This window comes from Mus pahari, chromosome 21 (assembly GCF_900095145.1).
Source record: "Mus pahari chromosome 21, PAHARI_EIJ_v1.1, whole genome shotgun sequence".
Lineage (NCBI taxonomy): Eukaryota > Metazoa > Chordata > Mammalia > Rodentia > Muridae > Mus > Mus pahari.
Window position 1 is genome coordinate 21,562,964 of NC_034610.1, and position 17,397 is coordinate 21,580,360.

A 17,397-nucleotide genomic window follows, 5' to 3' on the forward strand; every position below is an offset into this window, starting at 1 on the left:
GAATGAATCCATGGGGGGACAGAGTGGAATGAATCCATGGTGGTACAGAGTAGAATGAATCCACGGGGGTTGGGAGGGCAGAGTGGAATGAATCCGCTCGAGGCCAGGAGAAACCCTGATCACAGTCCCTGATCCTGCGGGGAGCCTCTGACACCTGCAGACAGGATGAGGCTCAGGACCCAGTCAGATGCAGATCCAAGGCAGTCATGAAAGAGCCCACCCTGACCCTCACTTGCTCCATTTTGCTGAGGAAGAAACTGAGGCCAGAATGGGGACTGGGCAACCCCAACCAAGGTGACCTAAGGTGGCAAAGATTGGATCCATTCCAGGATTCTATTGCTGATCTGGAAGCTTTCTCTTCTGCCTCTGTCTCTATTTTGTGTCCATCAATACTTGTGGGTACTGTGAACCGCTTCTCATAGGGGCTCTTCACCTGACGGCTGGAAGCACCAGAGTAGACTAGAATGTTCCTGTTTATAGGATCAGTCACTGCACAAAGAGCAGGAAAAGACTCATGGCTTCCCAGAAGGAAAGGAACAAGGGAGCTTGGAAAGGAGGGAGAAGGCTTTTCACTCAGAGCCTTAGTTTACAAATGAAGAGACTCACAGGGGTGGCCAGTGTGGTGAGTGACTTCAGAGTCACCCAGCCTCCCTTGCTTTTCTGTTTCCTGGAGCTCAGCCTAACCCTGGGCATCAGTTGTTTCCGGAGGAGGAAACAACAGCCATCAGTTAGGATGACAGACACCTGTCTCCGGCCATCAGCGCAGCGCTACCCACACAGTGACACACACAGGCGTTGGGACACAGGAATCCAGACAGACTCCCTTTGCTTAGCTAAGAAGCAGGAGAAATGGTGGATCCTGGGGGATGGGGAGGTCCTAAACCTTCCGAGGAATGGAATGCAAGGAAGAGCCGGCCCCACCCCCCACCTAGCTATATCACTAGAAGACTGAGGAGGAAGGGCCAGGTGAGCTCCAGGTCAGATCAGAATGACTTGGAGGTGAGCAGCTGGTGCTGAGTCACACAGCCTACGTGAGCTATCTGACACTGTAGGTGAGGTTAGCACTCCCTGGGTGCGACCTTGCAAGAATATGAACTTCAAAGCCTGGAGAAATGTAGCGGGAATGGCCACGCCTCAGACCAGAGGGTCATCACGTGCTTGTACAAACACTCCCTCTGTGTAGTCTGGAAGATGCCACCAGCAGTCCCCCGAGAGTGAAAGGCAGAGGACCATTTCAGTGAATGCAACTTGTGAGCTAGATTCCAGACATCAGCCATGAGACATGATTTAGAGTCACCATGGACCCCAGGTTAAGAATGAGCAAGCTGAGGCCCAGAGCGGTTCACTACCTGCTTTGGATCACTCACCCTGAGAATCGAGGGGAGGGACAGGGATAGGATTAAACAGTCCAAAGCACACTGTCCGGAGACTACTCAGTCAGTGTCCAACGCAGCCTTCACACTGTGGGTTCCAGCCTGTGGTGTCTTAAATGAACTTTTCAGAGAGATTGCCGAAGACCACCAGAAAGTGCAGATATTCACATTACAATTCACAACAATTCAAAACAACAGTTGTGAAATAGTAACACCACAACATGGGGAGCTGTATTAAAGGGTCACAGGGTTAGGAGGGGTAAGATGTGTCATCAAAGAAGGGTCTGAGTTGTGCCTTGCAAGGGAAATGGACATGGGTTCAGAGACTCAGTGAGGACAAGGGAGGCAGGAGGCAGGGCTCAGAAAGTAGACCAACACATCCAGCACCTCCCAACAAACACTGAAAATGTTAGAATTTCACCTCTTGGGGGTCAGCGCCCAAGGTGGGCTCTCTGCTATGGGGTGTATGTGAAACACTGCATTTACATGCACCCCTTTACATATATGCACACGTGTGTGATATAGAACTGGTCACTAAGGCAGGCAGGCATTTGCAGCTCCTCCGCACACTATAAACGAGAGTAGGTGAGCTGATGTTACATGAGTACCTACTGTGTGTGTGGCACCTTTCAGGCTCCAGGATCGAAGTATTGACAGTTTAGTTGAGTGCACTGTCACTGTCTTCAGACACACCAGAAGAGGGCATTGGATCCCATTACAGATGGTTGTGAGTCACCATGTGGTTGCTGGGAATTGAACTCAGGACCTCTGCAAGAGCAGTCAGTGCTCTTAACCGTTGAGCCTTCTCTCCAGCCCCAAGAGTCTTGGAGAGAGGAGGAGACCAGAAGAATTCTGGTTGGATCAAACACTGGCCTCAGTACTGCCTTTGACCTTGGATGTCACCTGATCACCTTATGAAGCTGTGACATGTGGGGTAGTAATTTCATCCTTTCTTCCAGCTCCCCAACTGATACCCCACTGTGAGGAAGAACTCTTCTTTCTTTTCCATTTGTTCAGCTATATCTTTACATTTGGCAATACAAATCAACAGGTTTTTATTTTCTCCCGTATGGTCACCTGTGACAATCCTTATTGATGGTGATGTTGAAACTGCCCCAGATGTTGCTACTTGGAGTGCCTTCCCTCTGACTCCTGTGTCCTTCTGACATGCCGCATCATACCTTGAACATGTCTTTCCTCCTGACATTTAAAGACAAGACTCCAGACTCACCCGGTACTTTCCCCATGCTGGGAGTCCTGTGTGTGGTGAGTGGAGTCTGGGGTGAACACATCTTTCCTCCTGACATTTAAAGGCAAGGCTCCAGACTCACCCGGTACTTTCCCCATGATGCCAGGAGCCCCGTGTGTGATGTGTGAATCTGCTGCTTAGATTTAAACAGTAAGTGTATGATTCTTAGAGCCCTACCCAGACTGGTTAAAGAGCTAGGGAGCTGATGTACAGATCTTTACAGGCACATACACCTGTCTGTTTATCATCCATCCACCCCTCATCCATCCATTCATTTATCCATCTGCACACATATTAAAACCCATGAGCTCATCCAAACCTCCGCCACAGTTTAAATCTTGAATGTCTCCCAAAGACCTGTGGGTTGAAGGCTTGTATTCTGTAGGTGGGCCTAGAGGGAGATTGTTAGGTCACTAGGGGTGTGTTGTTGAAAGCTGAAACTGGCCCCTGCCCTCTCCCTGTGCTTTGCTTCCTGCTGGGAGATAAGAACTCTTCCTACATCCCAGGCTTCCCAGTCTTGAGGTGCTATTTTGCCACAAATCATGACACCCTGAAATCTCAAAAGTTGTGAACCCAAACCAGTGTTTCCCTTAGTCAGCTTTTCACCCTAGGTATTTGCTCTTGTGGTGGGAAGGGGCGCTATCAGAACCCTTGATTCTATTTCTGAGCCACCTGCCTTGTCTCAGTCCTCTTTCTCTGTTTCTAACAGCTCCTTGTGCCCAGCATTACCTAGTCATTGCATCCTACCATCTTGGAAAGATGGCAGACTGTGTGTAAGACAGTGATGAAGATGATGGCAAGGCTGAAAACCTCTTGCAGGGACAGCAGAGTCAACATGGAATTATTTCACATGCTTCCCGAGTTTGAGAGGAGACTCCTATAAGCATGCCTGCAGGGCTGTCAACACAGAGAAGTACAACACACTCATTCCCAGCCACTTGATAAGTTACTGCATGCTTGGCTCATGTACACACATACTTACTATGTATGTTTTTAAAAGGGTTTGTTATTTTAACAAGTTGTATGTGTGTAAGAGAATGACAGTGGGAGGGGATGGGAGGGTGGTATTTGCACAAGTGTACAGGTGCCTGTGGAAGCCAGAGGCATTGGGTCCCTGAACATGGAGTTACAGGTGGTTGTGAGCTATCCAGGGTGGATGCTGGAACTGAACTTAGGTCCTTTGAAAGGATTGTAGGTGCAGAGCCATCTCTCCGGGCTCCATACTATCTTTTTTTTTTTTTTTTTTTTAAGTTCTGTTTCAGAGACATGGAGTGAACTAGATAAGGGTAGCAGTGCAAAGACTCTGAGGCAGGGGCATGTCTTCTGTGCTGGAGGCCTGCCAAAAATTCACAAAGCAAGCAGAGGAAGGAATGGGAAAGGAAGTCAGATGTGACAAAAGGTAAGCCCTATAGGTGGCTGCTGTGGGAACCACTAGTCCCTTACTGTGTGAGACAAGGAGCTTCGGGTTTTATAGGTAGAGGAAGAGCACTCCTGACTTACCTGGGACTTGGTTCTGGTTATGAGGCCAGGAGTAGGATGCACTTGGCAAGAACAAGGGCAGGAATCCATCTGATAACAACATTTGATTTAGGTGAGAGAAGGCAATGGCAGCTTAAATAGGATAATGGCCATGTAATGTCACTAGGGGGACTTTAACCTGGATTAATTTTTAGGTTGTTTGCTTGGTTGTTTGGTTTCTCTGTGTAGCTCTGGCTGTCCTGGAACTTGCTGTATAGACCAGGCTTCCAGAGTGTCGCCTGCCCCAACCCCCTGCTTGGAGACTAAGAAGCCCTCTGTTGGGCCTCCTTCTCCAACCCCATCTCCACTCTTGCCACCAGGTAGTGTCAGATGGCAAACTGTCAGAGCAGGCTGTGCTTCCCCTGCTCTTTTGCTTTGCATGATGGGAATTTCCCTTTAGTATTCTTAGACTCCCCTTAACTCCCATCAGGGTTGAAGGGTAGATTCTGACTGCTGAGTTAGGGGCCTGGTCTTAGTTACTTTTCTATTTTTGTAACAAACCCCCATGATCAAGGCAGCTCATAAATAAAGCATTTAATTGGGCTTGTGGTTTCAGAGGGTTAGAGTCCATGATAGCAGAACAAAGTCATGGTAGTGGGAACAGCCATCTTCTTTTGCTTGTTGAGACAATGTATCTCTATGTCAGGTTCTCAACATGTGGCTCATGAATCCATTGGCAAACCTCTATTTCCAAAAATATTTACATTATAATTCATAACACTGGCAAAATCACAGTTATGAAGTAGCAACAAAAATAATTTTATGACTGGAGTTGCCACAACACAAGAAACTGTATTATAGGGTCAAAGCATTAAGAAGGTTGAGAACTACTACTCTATGTAACCTTGGCTGTCCTGGAACTCACTATATGTAGACCAGGTTGGTCTTAAGCTCAGAGAGATCCACCTGCCTCTATGTCCCTAGTGCTGCGTTTAAAGGTGGGTGCCACCACATCTGGAGTTCACATCTTGATCCATAAGCAGGAGGCAGGAAGAAAGACAGTAGGATTATCTCAAGTCTTTAGAAGTTTCAAAGTTTGCCCCCCCAGTGATGTACCTTCTCCAACAAAGCCACACCTCCTACTCCTTCCCAAATATTTCCACCAATTGATGATCAAGTATTCAAAGACAACCATATAGGGACCACTCTCACCAAAACACTACATTTGCATGCTGGTCCCCATAGGCACATGGCCATATGACAATGTAAAATGTATTCAGATCCAACTTCAAGTCCCCATAGTTTACCATAGTCTCAACACTATTTAAAAACAAATTACAGCCAGGCAGTGGTGGCACCAGCCTTTAATTCCAGAACTTAGTAGGCAGAGGCAGGTGAATCTCTGAGTTTGAAGCCAGCCTGTTTGAGGTCAGAGCTAGTTCCACGATAGCCAGGACTAATACAGAGAAAAATTACAAAATGCAAATTACATACTTTCAACATACAGTGGTATGGAATATATATTACCATTCTGAAACTGGAGGAACGAATGTACTGGACTGTAGCAAAATCGAAACCCAGCCGAGCTAGATCTCAATCCTTTAGCTCCATGTCTGGGGTCAGAGGACTTAGATGGCTACAACTTTCTGGTTTTTCCTGTCTGCAATGTACTTTTCTCTCTTGGGCCAGTAGCACTCCCTCTGTACAGCCAGCCACCTGGAGTAAAGACAGAACACAGGCAGGTAAAAGAATGCTCTATCTATGTAGGGCTATCTCAAACTCTAGAGTCAACTACCACAACCTGACCTAGCTTAAAATGTTTTCAAACCCGCACTGACTATAAAAAATGTTTTTTTAAAAAAACATTTCAGCTGGGCGGTGGTGGTGCNCGCCTTTAATCCCAGTACTCGGGAGGCAGAGGCAGGTGGATTTCTGAGTTCAAGGCCAGCCTGGTCTACAGAGTGAGTTCCAGGACAGCCAGGGCTATACAGAGAAACCCTGTCTCGAAAAACCAAAAAACCAAAAAAAACCACAAAAAACAAAAAACAAACAAACAAACAAACAAACACATTTCACATGGCTCTCCATACCCTTTACTGTTCAGCTCTCCCCCAGTCAGCCCGCCTGCCGTCCCCAGCTCCTCACCCAGTATGTAGGACTCTGCTGGCCACTGCTGTCACCAGATCCCTGGAGAAAGCAACTTAAAGGAGGATGGGTTTATCTTGGCTCACAGTCTTAGAGCCAAGGGACACCCCTCCTGGTGGGGAAGGATAATGGTAGGAACAGCTCAGCCTATACTGTCCGTCAGAGCATCAGGCAAAACGCTTGCGGTCAGCCCCAGCGGTGGGAATTGCTTTCAGAAGTCTCTAAAGCACTACTTCCACCCGTAAACCCACCTCCTAAAGACCCCATAACCTTCAGAGCAGCACCATGTGCTGGGGGAACAAGGCTTCAGATCATGATCCTGTGGAGACATTTCAGATTCCACTCATAGCAGAAACTGCTTTATGAGAAAAACCCATTTCCCCTGCCCCTCATCATGCCACAAGCAATGTTCCACAGAGGTCCATGGAGACCCAGGGCCCTAGTCCTCAGACACTGAAACATAGGTGGTGTTTTGGGATAATTTGTTACACAGCGCTTTGTCTCCCCGTGACTAATTTCTTCTTGTTCGTCTTGCCTTGGCTTAGACCCCTCTTATTCCTGGAAGCTCTCCCTAACTTCCTGTCTAAGCCATCATATTTTAGCCTTCCAATATCCCCTACACTGTCTCTAGCAATAACACCTGGAGCTGCCTTAGAGAGCAACTCTACTCCGTCTGATTTGGTAGGTGTACCCAGGATAAGGCTGTGCACCCAGGGACACAGGTACCTCTCCCCCTTTCCCCTTCTCCCCTCCCCCTTCCCTTCCGCTCCCATTTGTCCCCTCCCCTCCCCTCCTCTTCCTCTCTCCTGGCATGGACAGTTAGCATTAGTTTGAGATGATTTTTACCACCTTCAGTTGGGAGAGTTGAGACACACCCATGGCTTAGCTTTGAGGGTCCCCTCCCCTGGGGCTCCTGGCCCTTGGACTTTCTCCTGCTCTGCACCTGACACTACCCACACCTTTGCTAACTTCCTCCCCGGTTTCTTGAAATCAGAGCTATGCCATGGTCACCTCCACATGCAGAACATGTGCCATGAAGAGGTACCAGTGAATAGCTGTCTGCATAAGGAATGAGCAAGCACCTCTGGCTGCTCAGAGGATGTCAGCAGAGCAAGAAAGAATAGTCACATTTCCACAGTCCTATTTTCTGAGATCTAAGTTCCTTTAACTCCTCACTGAGTTTGACAATGGGTTACTGTATTTTAATCCTTCTTCATCCAGATCAGGCTGAGCCAGTCACTCCTATAGAACAGGAACTAGTATCTCATTACAGAAAACAAACCCAACCCAGGCATTCCCTGCCTAAAACAACATGCAGTGATGTTGCTGGCAGGAATGGGTAGAAGAGAATGAGCATGTGGGGTCAAGGAAGCTTTTCTCTTAGGGACATTCTTTTTGTGGATTCATCTAGTCAGCAAGCGTTTAATGAGCACCTACTACATGCCAGGCATTTCCCATTCTCAGACAACTTGTAGAGCAGCACATTTGATACCTGCTATTGGGTCGTGGATCGAGGCATATTTAGGGGCTTAAAAAATTGCTATCCTGTAAGAATCAACTGGGTTGCCTCTGGTCAGGACATCTTAGAAACCCAGTCAAGCTATCCCGTAGGGTTGCAATGTCCCAAAATGTAGCTGGAGCTGACCCGTCCCTGACTGATCACATGCTCATGGATGCTGTTGATTCAATGGCAAGTTGTCACAAGGCATCCCTGGAGGGCAGCCTCACAAGCGGGCAGCTCCCTTCTCCAAGCAAGACCCAAGAGGAGGTGAGTTACCGTCTGAGACAGAAGCTGCTATCTTCCGTAGCATAATCTCAGGACCGACATCAATATGTGATGTTCTGTTCATTTGGCACAAGCTAGTAAATCCAGCCCATGCCCTGGGGGAGGGGATGGCCCAGGATCCCAGTACCTGAGGTCATAATCACTAGGGCAGCCTCAGGCAATCTGCCACAGGTATAAGGACTTAATACACTTAGCTCAGGCCTGGAGATAGCCATTTCAGCAATGCGTCCAGGTCACCCAGCTAGAGACTTCTCTGACTCTAAAAGTGGTTTGTCCAGGCTGGCTGGAGTGAGGGAGGAAGGAAAATGCCAGTGTGTGTTCCTTGACTGCAGTATAACCGATTACCCATAATTCAGTGGCTTAAATGCTTGTTATCATATAGTTTCTAGAGGACAAGATTTAGAAGCAATTTAGCTGGGGAATTCTGCTCGGGGTCTCCTTAGAACTGGAGCTAAAGTGTGGGCCAGGCTGCACTCTGGGCTGTGACCTGGCCCACAGTAGGCTTCCTGGAGGGCTCCTCAGCTGGCTGTGGCAGGAGCCCTCTGAGAGAAAGGTGACTAAGCACTTTTAGGGCATGGTACTGGGATTTCCCCAGAAAAAGAGGCCTATGAGCCCAGAAGCTTGGAATACCCAAGAAACAATTCGCAAAACACATGAAACTCAAGAAGAAGGAAGACCAACGTGTGGATACTTTGATCCTTCTTAGAATGGGGAACAAAATACCCATGGAAGGAGTTACAAAGAGACAAAGTGTGGAGCAGAGACCGAAGGATTGACCATTCAGAGACTGCCCCACTGGGGATCCATCCCATAAACAACCACCAAACCCAGACACTATTGCAGATACCAACAAGTGCCTGTTGACAGAAGCCTGATATAGCTGTCTCCTGAGAGGCTCTGCCAGTGCCTGACTAATACAGAAGTGGATGCTCACAGTCATCCATTGGACTGAGCACAGGGTCCCCAGTGAAGGAACTAGAGAAAGTACCCAAGGAGCTGAAGGGGTTTGCAGCCCCATCGGAGGAACAACAATATGAACTAACCAGTTCCCACAGAGCTCCCTGGGACTAAACCACCAACCAAAGAAAACACATGGTAGGACTCATGGCTCTAGCTGCATATGTAGCAAAGGATGGCCTAGTCGGTCATCAATGGGAGGAGAGGCCCTTGGTCCTGTGAAGGTTCTATGCCCCAGTATAGGGGAATGCCAGGGCCAGGAAATGGGAGTAGGTGGGTTAGTGAGCAGGGTGGGGAGGGGATGGGGGGTTTTCAGAGGGGGAATGAGGAAAGGGGATAGTATTTAAAGTGTAAATGAAGAAAATATCAATAATAATAATAAACCAAGCCTCCGGAGCCACACTGACAATATCCTGTTGACTTAACACAGACAAGACCTATTCACTATGGGAGGTGACTATTCAGAGACTGGGCTACTGGCAGATGAAGACCACTAGAGACTGACCACCACAGGTACCATAATATCAGTAGTTCCCAAACTCAACTGTTACTAGCTACTGCCATGTTCAAAGAGGTCTAGAGTATTCCCACATCTTGTGACAACTGTCTGATTTCCTCTGTTCCATCTCCCACAGTCCCCCAGGTTGGTTAATAGGAGATGGGCAGCTCACTTCGCTTCCAGACCTTTAAAAAGCCCTACAGGGTCTCTTTGGTGACATGGTCAGTCCACTCCCATCCTCCCCGACCTATGAGAAGACCACGTGACCATGCTGCTGCTGAAATGTGCCTCCTAGCTGGGAAGTGGTGGCACATGCCTTTAATCCCTCACTTGGGAGGCAGAGGCAAGCAGATTTCTGAGTTCGAGGCCAGCCTGGTCTACAGAATGAGTTCCAGGACAGCCAGGGCTAACACAGAGAAACCCTGTCATGAAAAAAAAAAAAAAAAAAGAAAGAAAGAAAGAGAGAAAGAAAAAAGAAAGAAGAAAGGAAGGAAGGAAGGAAGGAAGGAAGGAAGGAAGGAAGGAAGGAAATGCGCCTCCTATACATGTGGAGTCTCTGGGTGGGTGGCTATGGAAGCCTCCACTCAAATTGGGGGTGCAGTCACTAGCCAGTTAATCCAGTCCTGAGTTGTGCTAAGTTCTCCCAAGGAAAATTGTAGGACATTAGGTAATAGTGGACTGGCATATTCTCTGTGCACTATTTGAGCACTCAAGTGATTGGGCTGGATGTTAGTGTTACCACTGAGTTCCAGTGTAAGTGTTCAGCAATCCAAAACAACAGTAGTTCTAATAAGATGGATGCTTATTTCAGTCTTATATAAACACATAGAACGACAGAGCGATAAGACCTGGGCTCTTTCTGTCTTGTTGCTTTGTTCCACGTGGTTTCCATTTGGTGGTCTGAAATAGTGACATCCACATTCTAGGCAGCCAGCTACATAAAGTGACACACAGGGCAAAGAACATACATACAACAACTCTTCCTAAAGCCACCTTCTCCCTGCATTTCAATAACTTGATCACATAGACATGCCTAGCTGCAAGGGAAGCTGTGAAATACAAGTTTCTATGTGCCCAGCCAAAAACTGGGAGCTTTTTCTCTCTGTGTAAAAGATACCAACACCAGTCAGTCTTTTTCTTTTTTTTTTTTTTTTTAAGACAGGGTTTCTGTGTGTAGCCCTGGCTGTCTGGAACTCACTCTGTAGACCAGGCTGGCCTCGAACTCAGAAATCCACCTGCCTCTGCCTCCCAAGTGCTGGGATTAAAGGTATGTACCACACTGCCCGGTCAGTTAGTCCTACCGTCATTTACTCTGCTGGGCATTGTTGCCCTTGATCATGCTCAAGGGCACATCTGAGATTCTTTAGGAGAACCTGGGCTAAAGATGAGATTGTCCCCAAGATGTCCAAGAGCTAGTCTCTGGATCATGTTCTGAAAAGGGAAGACATGAGATCAGTTGCCTACACCATACAACTTCTGTTTGGGTTTATTTGTACCCAGTGGTTCCAGAAGGCCCCAGGATGCTTTTTCTTTCTGCTACTCCCAGGCTCCAGGACTGGCTGAAACTTTCTCATTTCCCATAAGAGCATGGGGTGTGGGTGCTTGTTGAATGAATGAATGAATGGAAGGGGGATTCTGGTTGTCAGAAAGAGAAGAACCTGGTGGCATCATGCCCATCACTGCAGACCCTGGATCTTGCTGCCTCTAATCCTTCAGGAGACCAATGAGTTTTTTATGTCAGGACACTGCCTCCCCCCCATCCTGCCTTTTGAACTCGGACCCCACTTTTCTCCTTAAGTTGCTGTCTTAAATCACAACTTTGAAGAAGGCATCAGCAGCAGAACCCAGGGAGGTTCAGAAGTCAGATTTACCCTACATGGGTGTCCTCGTTTGCTTTTTCTTTGCTGTGATAAACTCCCACCAAAGCAGCTCTGGGAGCAAAGGGTTAATTTGGTTCATACATTCACAAGCCCTTCAGGGAGTGAAGTCTGGGTAGGTAGGTACTCAAGGTAGGAACCATGAAGCAGAAACTGAAGCAGAGACCTGTGGAGGACGGAAGGCTGCTGATAGGCGCCACTGCTCACACGCAGCTAGCTTTCTGATCCCAGGATCCCATCCTAGGAATGTTGCTACCCATAGAGGGCTGGGCCTTCCTACATCATCACTTAGGAACTAAGAAAACTTTACATACATACAAGCCCTTAGGCTAATGTGGTGGAGTCATTTCTTCAACCTCTTTCAGGTATGTCAAGTTGACAACTAAGACCAGTCAATCACAAAAAGTTTAAGAGTTCAGCTGCCTCCTCCTCTAGCCCAGCAAGTTGAGGGAGGGTTTTCTCTACTTCTGTGTTCCTGAGAACGGAGGCTCCAGGGGCAATCAGAGGTGTGTTGCCATTTCTAACCGTGCAAACTCAGAGCCTCTGGATAGCCCTGCACGTTCCTGACTTCAGGTTGGTAGATGCTCAACCATCAACCCCCCAAAAAGATGATAGAAGTGAATAGCTAAGCCCAACTCTAGAGGCCAGGCTGTTCACTAAAGCAGGGCCCAACTATCTCCTTTGATGCATATGAAAAGTTGAAAAGTGGGGTTAGCAGTTAGGCAGAAAGAGAAAGGGGTGGTGGTGGATCCTGGGAGCCAGATGGTTTTTCCTAAGAAGCAAGGGATGGGTGGGAAGTGGGTGGACTTTCTCAATCTAGGACTGCGTTGCCCATCCCCCCAGTTTTAACCTTCACCCAGAGCTAGCACCAAGCAAGGACCCGCAATTTGTAGCATTTCCCTCTGATCTTCACAACGCAATGGCTTTGTTTTACAAGCACAAAACCCACTGCCAGAGGCAGAGCGATTTGTCCTGAGGCCCTACTTAGCCTATGAAAAAAGATCAGAGGCCAAAAAGAACCAAAGCGAGAGTCTTGGAGACCTGGCCTTGGGTAGCATCCCACTCTCGGGCCTTCCCATCCAGCGGGCCCTCGGGCCCCTTTAATGGGGCGGCGGAAGGGGCGGCCGGGGGATGTGGCGGCGCCCAATGGGCTGCGTGGAGCGTCACTTCCCGGCGGCGGGAGGCGAGTGGCGAGTGGCGAGTGTCGGGCCGGCTGGCGGGGGCGGGGCGGCCGAGGAGGCGTTGGCAGCGGGCTCGGACCCACGCGGCGCTGCGGCCCGCCTGGCCTGCAACGCTCCCACCGGCTCGGCGGCACGATGCCCTTTGACTTCAGGAGGTGAGTGAGGCCCCGGGCCTGGGACCCTCTGCGGCCGGTGACGACCCCCGCACCTCCCCGTTCCGTGCAAACGCGACCCTAGTGCACGGTGCACGCCTCGGCAGGCCCTAGGGGGCCGCGGCCTTCCTCGGGGTTCGAGCCCTACCCCCACCCCTCGTGCAGCCCTGGCAAGCCCTCGCACTCTCTTTCCACGGCGCGGGGTCCCCTGCTTGCCCCTGACATCTTTCATTCCCCTCCCCCAACCTGGGAACCAAGTCTCCCAAATCCCGAATAAAAGAAGCTCGGGCATCCTCAGGCTTTCTCCCCAGTCTTCCCTAGTGGACCCTGTCCTGGCTGACAGGTGGGGCCGCGCGCCTGGCTTTGCCCGGTGGGATCTGAGGGCTGCAGCCCCATTCAGTCTGGCAGCAGCTGGAGAAAGAAGCTTAGTTCTTCAGAGCCCGAGAATCCTCTACCTACCAGATGTGGAGGCCTGTCCCCACAAGCCATGGGGACAGTGTGGGAAGAGGAGGATGCTGGGATCTTGAGGTTCTGCAGAAGGGCCAGGCTTTCTTTAGGGACTATAGTGGGCACCTTTGTAGGGTTCTTTGCCTCCTGGAACACCATTGTATAGGGCCAGGCCTTCTGGAAGCTTGCATGGGAAGGGCCTCCCCACCAGACATTCCCTTGACATAAGAAGCTCTGAGATGCTCTGGGCTGTTGGGATGCTTTGGAGGAAAAGGATTAGAATCCTGGCTGTACCTCTCATGCCCAGTATGTTCTCAATGTTAGAAGCAATGGCTTAGGGTGCAGCCCCTCACCGCTCAGCTGGCTGACCCCAGCAGGTGTCTGGGCATGCTCAAAATATTGGTTTCACCTCTTGCAAATTGGTTCTAAAAATAAGGTCACCACCTGAAAGACAGGGATCGTAAGGCACCCCTGACCCAGTCAGTCTCCATCGCCTGGAACTCAGAAGTAGGGCATCCATGACTGAGGAGATCTGTGAGTGCTCTCCAAGCCAGAGAACCAGTATTCCTCCATCGGTCACAGTTTCCCCTCTTCCTTCCTCTCTTACTGATGTGTATAGAGGCAGAACAGAGTGACAACCAATCTAAAAACGGCCCAAGGTTTGGATCATGTTGTGGCATATGGGCAACCTTGGGTCCAGGCCCAGAGAGGACATTGGTCTCAGACCTCTTAACCAGCCAAAGTGGCTTTTAGCTCACTCCGGGCACTGGTACTATCTGGCAAACCAGCTTCCTGCTTGCTTGAGGTAGCCCTGGGGTCAAAACCTGAGCTTAGACAAAAGCATACAGACCATGGCAGCTTTGATTCCCCCCGAGAGACAGGGTTTCTTTGTGTAGCCCTGGCTGTCCTGGAACTCACTGTGTAGACCAGGCTGGCCTCGAACTCAGAAATCCGCCTGCCTCTGCCTCCCGAGTGCTGGGATTAAGGTGTGCGCCACCACGACCGGCTCCATGGAGCTTTGAACCGGGAGGGCTTTGAGCCAGTTTTAGGGACACCCATTACCACAGTGTGCCCATGCAGAAAGAAGAGCAGCGGGCACATCTAGGTCCCCCAAACCTCCCAGGGCTGACCGGGAAGGGTCCCAATCCTCCTCTGTCCCCACACGGTTCTGTGAGTTCTAGGGATTTTGCGTTTGTTGAAGAAGTCACTGTTCTGGTTACTTAATCTTGTCAGTTCTCTCCCCTGCCTGCACGCCGGAAGGGCTGGGCAGATCTGGGCTGCCAGTTGGAAGTTTTGGGGGCTGGGGGTAGGTGAGATGAAAAAGAAGATAGAAAAGAAAACAGCTGGGGCCATCTTTAGCCTTGTCAGGGCCTGCTTATTACCAGCTGGTTTAAGGCATTGATATTTAAGGAGCACAGCACTCAACTCTGTGCTGCTGCTGCCCTGGGGCTTTCTGGATGTGTCTCAGGTCCTGAGGGCCCGGGTGCCACAGGGGCCACTAATGCCAGTTTAGAAAGTCCTTGATTGCTGGGGCTCACTGGAGACCTTGCCGTTCCATCTCCTCATCCAGGGTGAGCTGTGTGCCCAGCACATGTCTTCTCTTTCAGACGTTGACACAGCAGAGCTCCAGGGCTCACTGAAGGAAGGCCCACCGCTCTACAGTCCTTTACCACATACAGGGCCACTCAGGCTTGCTGAGGTTTGTACCCAGTGCTTAGCCATCTGCCACTTGGACTGTCATTAGGGGATGGGTGGCATATGACACAACCCTGTAGAATTGCCAGAGAAGGGTGCATGTGTGTATGTGGGGGTGGGCATGTCCCATGACTGGGTTCTAGGAGTATCCACTGTATAAGCAAACTTGACATCCATCCCTTTGTCACTGAAGAGAGTGAATGAATCTTCCTTTTAAGCCATGGTGACGGGTGACCCCTCTGGCAGAAGCCCTTTGCATGGATCTGAGTTTTAGGGGTTAAGGGAGGAGGAGGTTGAGCCTTAAATGATGACCATGTTTGCTTTGTTCCTGTTGAGTGCTTTTACTGATACCGATCATTAAACTTACAGAACTGGCTTTGTGACCTAGGTCCGGGGTGTTGTCCCCAGTTCCGGCTGGCTGGTGGCACTTGCTGCCTGTTACTCCAGAGGCTTTGACAGCCCCCCTCCCCGGAGCCTGAGCCCCACTTTCAGGAAAGAGGCAGTGGCTAGCTCTGCCACAGCGGCAGTCCCCGTGTTGAAACCCCATGATCTAAGAGTGGCGTGCCCCCCCCCCCCCAGCTGTGTGCTCACTTTGAGGAGGGATGGGGCTGTGTGCTGCCTGTCCCTTCAGTGCAGAGACCGACCAGGGATCCCAGCTGTCCTTGCAGTGCAGAGCCCAGGTTCAGATGCTGATCTGGGGGACCCAGTGCACAATGCAAGTTCAGTTCTGTTGAGAAAGGATAGAGTTTCAGTACGGGTGACCCCGTGTGACAGCACAGGCCATTTGCCTGCGGTGCTAGCCCCATCATGACTTGGTTTGGTCTCCTCCACTGCTTACTTTAGCTTTCCAAAGATCTCCTCTCAGAGTACTTGAGTGGACCTTGCAAAGGTTTCTCTCTCTGTGACTCTGTCTCTTTCTCTCTCTGTCTCTGTCTGTGTGTGTGTGTGTGTGTGTGTATGTTTCCCTCTTTCTTGTTTGCAGTGCTGGGAATGGAACCCAGGGCCTTGCACATGATGGGCATGTATTCTACTACTGAGATACCCCACCCCCCAGCATGACCCTCTTGAAGTTGGCTTGAGGTTTTTCTGTACCCTACTTTCAGTCTTCAAATGAGTGACGTTAATCTGAGAATCGAGTCTGGTTTCCTCAGTGTCTGACATTCCCCAGTGGGCTGTGCAGAAAACTGATGTCCCTTACTCCCTGTGGTAGGCTAAGCTGACCAACCACTGAGGCTCTGACAGTTCACTGTCAATTGAGGGACCAATACTAATGCCTCCATTTCTACCTTTGCATTCCAGGAAGAGCTGGAGACCAATGGGTTAGACCATGTACTTCACGGCATGTTTATACAAATATTACTGGAAATTCAGACTGGAGGCGGAACGACCTGTAAAACCCAGGTCGAGTACACACACACACACACACACACACACACACACACACACACACACACTCAGCAGGCCCTGAAGATCTTCCTTAGTCATCCCACCTTAGTGAGCAGGCCTGAGGGTGATTGCAGGAGCTGATACGAACACTGCTATTCCCTGTAGAGCAGCTCCCCTGCCCCATGGGCTAGAAGCACTCTCTTTCCTGGTCCCCAAATTCAGAGAGAGGCAAAACCTCCTCTAAGGATGCATCTCCTTCCTCCCTGTTAATCCTGACCCAGCGTGCTCCTCATGAATCTTCTAACCATCGGCAGGCACTCCATACCTCCCTTTCTTCCCCCTTTCCTCTCTTCCTCTCTCTATCACCTGATTCCAGAATCTCCTAAAATTAATTTTTGCTAAAGTCCCCATCCCAAACATAAATGTAACTTTTATTTGTCAGATGTGATTGTTATTTTGGAGGCTTACTGCTGGAATAAACTCACCCTTTGTAGCTCTTTCTGAACTCTTGACTGGCTGAATCTGCTTAGCTGTTTTGGCCCAAATGCCTGTCTAAGCTGACTGATTCAAACTGGCTTCTCTCAGCTTCTGACTGAATTGCTCTACTTGGCCTTAAACTAACTCTGGCAGTCTGTTCTAATCTTCTGGGTCCTTCTCATTCTTTGGATATTAGCTGTGTTCATGTGCTTGCCTGGAACAGTCCCTCTCTGGCCATTTGGATTCCTGGCTCTGGTGAGGAAGGCATTCTGCCTGAGGCTTGCCTTGAACCTCAAATCAGTGAGCACCTGGTTGCCCAGGGGCATTGCTTGAAATCAGAACAGAGCTAGCTGTGGGTCTGCTAAAGCTTTTCAGTGACTGATGCCAACCCAGAGGTGAGAAGGATTGCTCTAAGTTGGAAGAGCCACAGGCAAGTGGGCTGGAGCCCTCGGAGAACAGGGCATTGGAGGAGCCCTGGTGGGCAACCCTGGGAAAAGAGTTCAGGCCCTACCTGACCCTCCTGCTTGATCTTAAGTAGTCTGGTTTTCTACTTCTACAGTGGCCAATAAAGAAAGCCAGTCTCAGATCTCTGTCTCTGTCTCTGTCTCTCTGTCTCTCTGTGTGTCTGTGTCTGTGTCTGCTGGACTGTCTGTCTCTCTGTGTGTCTGTGTCTGTGTGTCTGCTGGACTGTCTCTGTCTCTCTGTGTGTCTGTGT

At 49.7% G+C, this 17,397-nt stretch overlaps 1 protein-coding gene across 1 annotated transcript in view; it reads left to right on the forward strand.

Annotated features, from left to right (window-relative positions):
• The first annotated feature begins 12,447 nt into the window (after positions 1-12,447).
• Positions 12,448-17,397, forward strand: part of Ergic1 (endoplasmic reticulum-golgi intermediate compartment 1) — a 94,702-nt gene continuing 89,752 nt past the window's right edge. The window contains exon 1 of the mRNA XM_021221830.1: positions 12,448-12,680. Coding sequence (XP_021077489.1) covers positions 12,448-12,680 — 233 coding nt within the window. The remainder of the gene's footprint in view (positions 12,681-17,397) is intronic.